Source organism: Saprolegnia parasitica (assembly GCF_000151545.1).
Source record: "Saprolegnia parasitica CBS 223.65 unplaced genomic scaffold supercont2.353, whole genome shotgun sequence".
In the NCBI taxonomy this organism is placed as follows: Eukaryota; Oomycota; class Saprolegniomycetes; order Saprolegniales; family Saprolegniaceae; genus Saprolegnia; species Saprolegnia parasitica.
In genome coordinates, this window is record NW_012156747.1 from 37703 (window position 1) to 39055 (window position 1353).

Below are 1353 nucleotides of genomic sequence, written 5' to 3' on the forward strand. Positions count from 1 at the left end.
TAAAGACCGAGGCCACGCTGTACGCGTCAAACGTGATGGCCGGCGACCCATCGTGGGGCCGCAAGACCGCGCGCCGCTGGAAAATCTCGAGGTACCCTCGAATGTCGACGGTGTCGGGGTCATTTTTAGGGATAAAGACGTAGTCGGCCATCCACGCGCCAAACTGCGTCGACCGGAAATGGGCTTCGCGGACAAGGTACTGCGGGAACGTCACGTGCGGGGCGCCCCACGACGAGTACGTGAGGATATTCACGCGGTCTTCCTGCGCCTTGGACCGCAGTCGCAGCTCGAGCTCCATGGATTCGCACCGTCTGTCCACTGGTTCAAGAAGTGTGCCATCATTTTGCGATCATCGCGAGGGTGGTCGCAAATTGTGACCAATCAAGGCCGTGTGTAACATACAATTGGGATCTTTTTGGCCAATCGGCGTTGCCTTTCAAAAGAGGATTCATCCAAGGTTCGACAGTGGCGACCTTCGGAGCGCTTCCCATGACAATTAACCTTCCGCAATCTACCGGGTGACTAACAAGAAAAAATATCGACTGCCCTATCGGCTTGGTCGCCCCTGTTGGACTGGGTAGTAAGCGCGTAGGTGCTGGGCACGGTGTCTGTCCTCGCCGTCTCTAGCAAATCGGATCTGGACAGGTGCGTGCCACACGCTGTGGGACTTTGGTATGGGCTCGCATCGAGGACACGACGATTCAGGCTGTGGACATTGGCGCCACAGCAGTGGACATTCGCTGTCGCACGGCGACGCATCTCGAATCTCCAGTATAGACTCAGTGTCAATAATGAATCTCAAGTCGACCACATTGTAGAATACTACATCTTTTAGCGGCTTCCGTTGGCGACATTGATCGAATCCCAACCATCCTGTTGGTACTTTGTTTCAAAAGCGATCTTGTGTCGCATGCACGCTAATGATTCCCGCCGCCTCGGATCGTCGGTCGCGTTCTTCTTAGCGCACCCGATGGTGCTCACGCCTTCTTCGTTCTCGAGTGAACATTGTCGATGCCGATCACGAATCCGACCCGGATCCTACGTGCTGCTCCCGAAACGCCGTACCGCCAAGGGCAAAGTTGAAGTAGTAGCTTTGACGACCAGCCGCGCAGAAAACACACGACAGCGATCGTCTTCCGACGCATTCTCTCGATAGCTTTTCTCGATCGGTCTTCTACCGAGCGCGGGGAAAGTGGGGTTGCAGTGCGCATCAATTCCCTCTTTTGTCAATTTTGGTCGATTTTGGTTTTAAACATTTAAATCGTGAAAATGGATTGGACATTCCGACTTGAAGACGACGCACGCGCATCTTGTTCGATGCCGCTCAAGATACTCGGTCGGAATCGCTCGTAT

General features: G+C 54.2%; 1 protein-coding gene across 1 annotated transcript in view; it reads right to left on the bottom strand.

Moving 5' to 3' along the window:
* SPRG_21599 (hypothetical protein) overlaps positions 1 to 298 on the bottom strand; it is a gene marked incomplete at both ends in the record, with an annotated part of 1431 nt that extends 1133 nt beyond the window's left edge. The window contains one exon of the mRNA XM_012356007.1: positions 8 to 298. Within this exon, the coding sequence (XP_012211397.1) occupies positions 8 to 298 (291 nt within the window). The remainder of the gene's footprint in view (positions 1 to 7) is intronic.
* Positions 299 to 1353: the final 1055 nt, after the last annotated feature.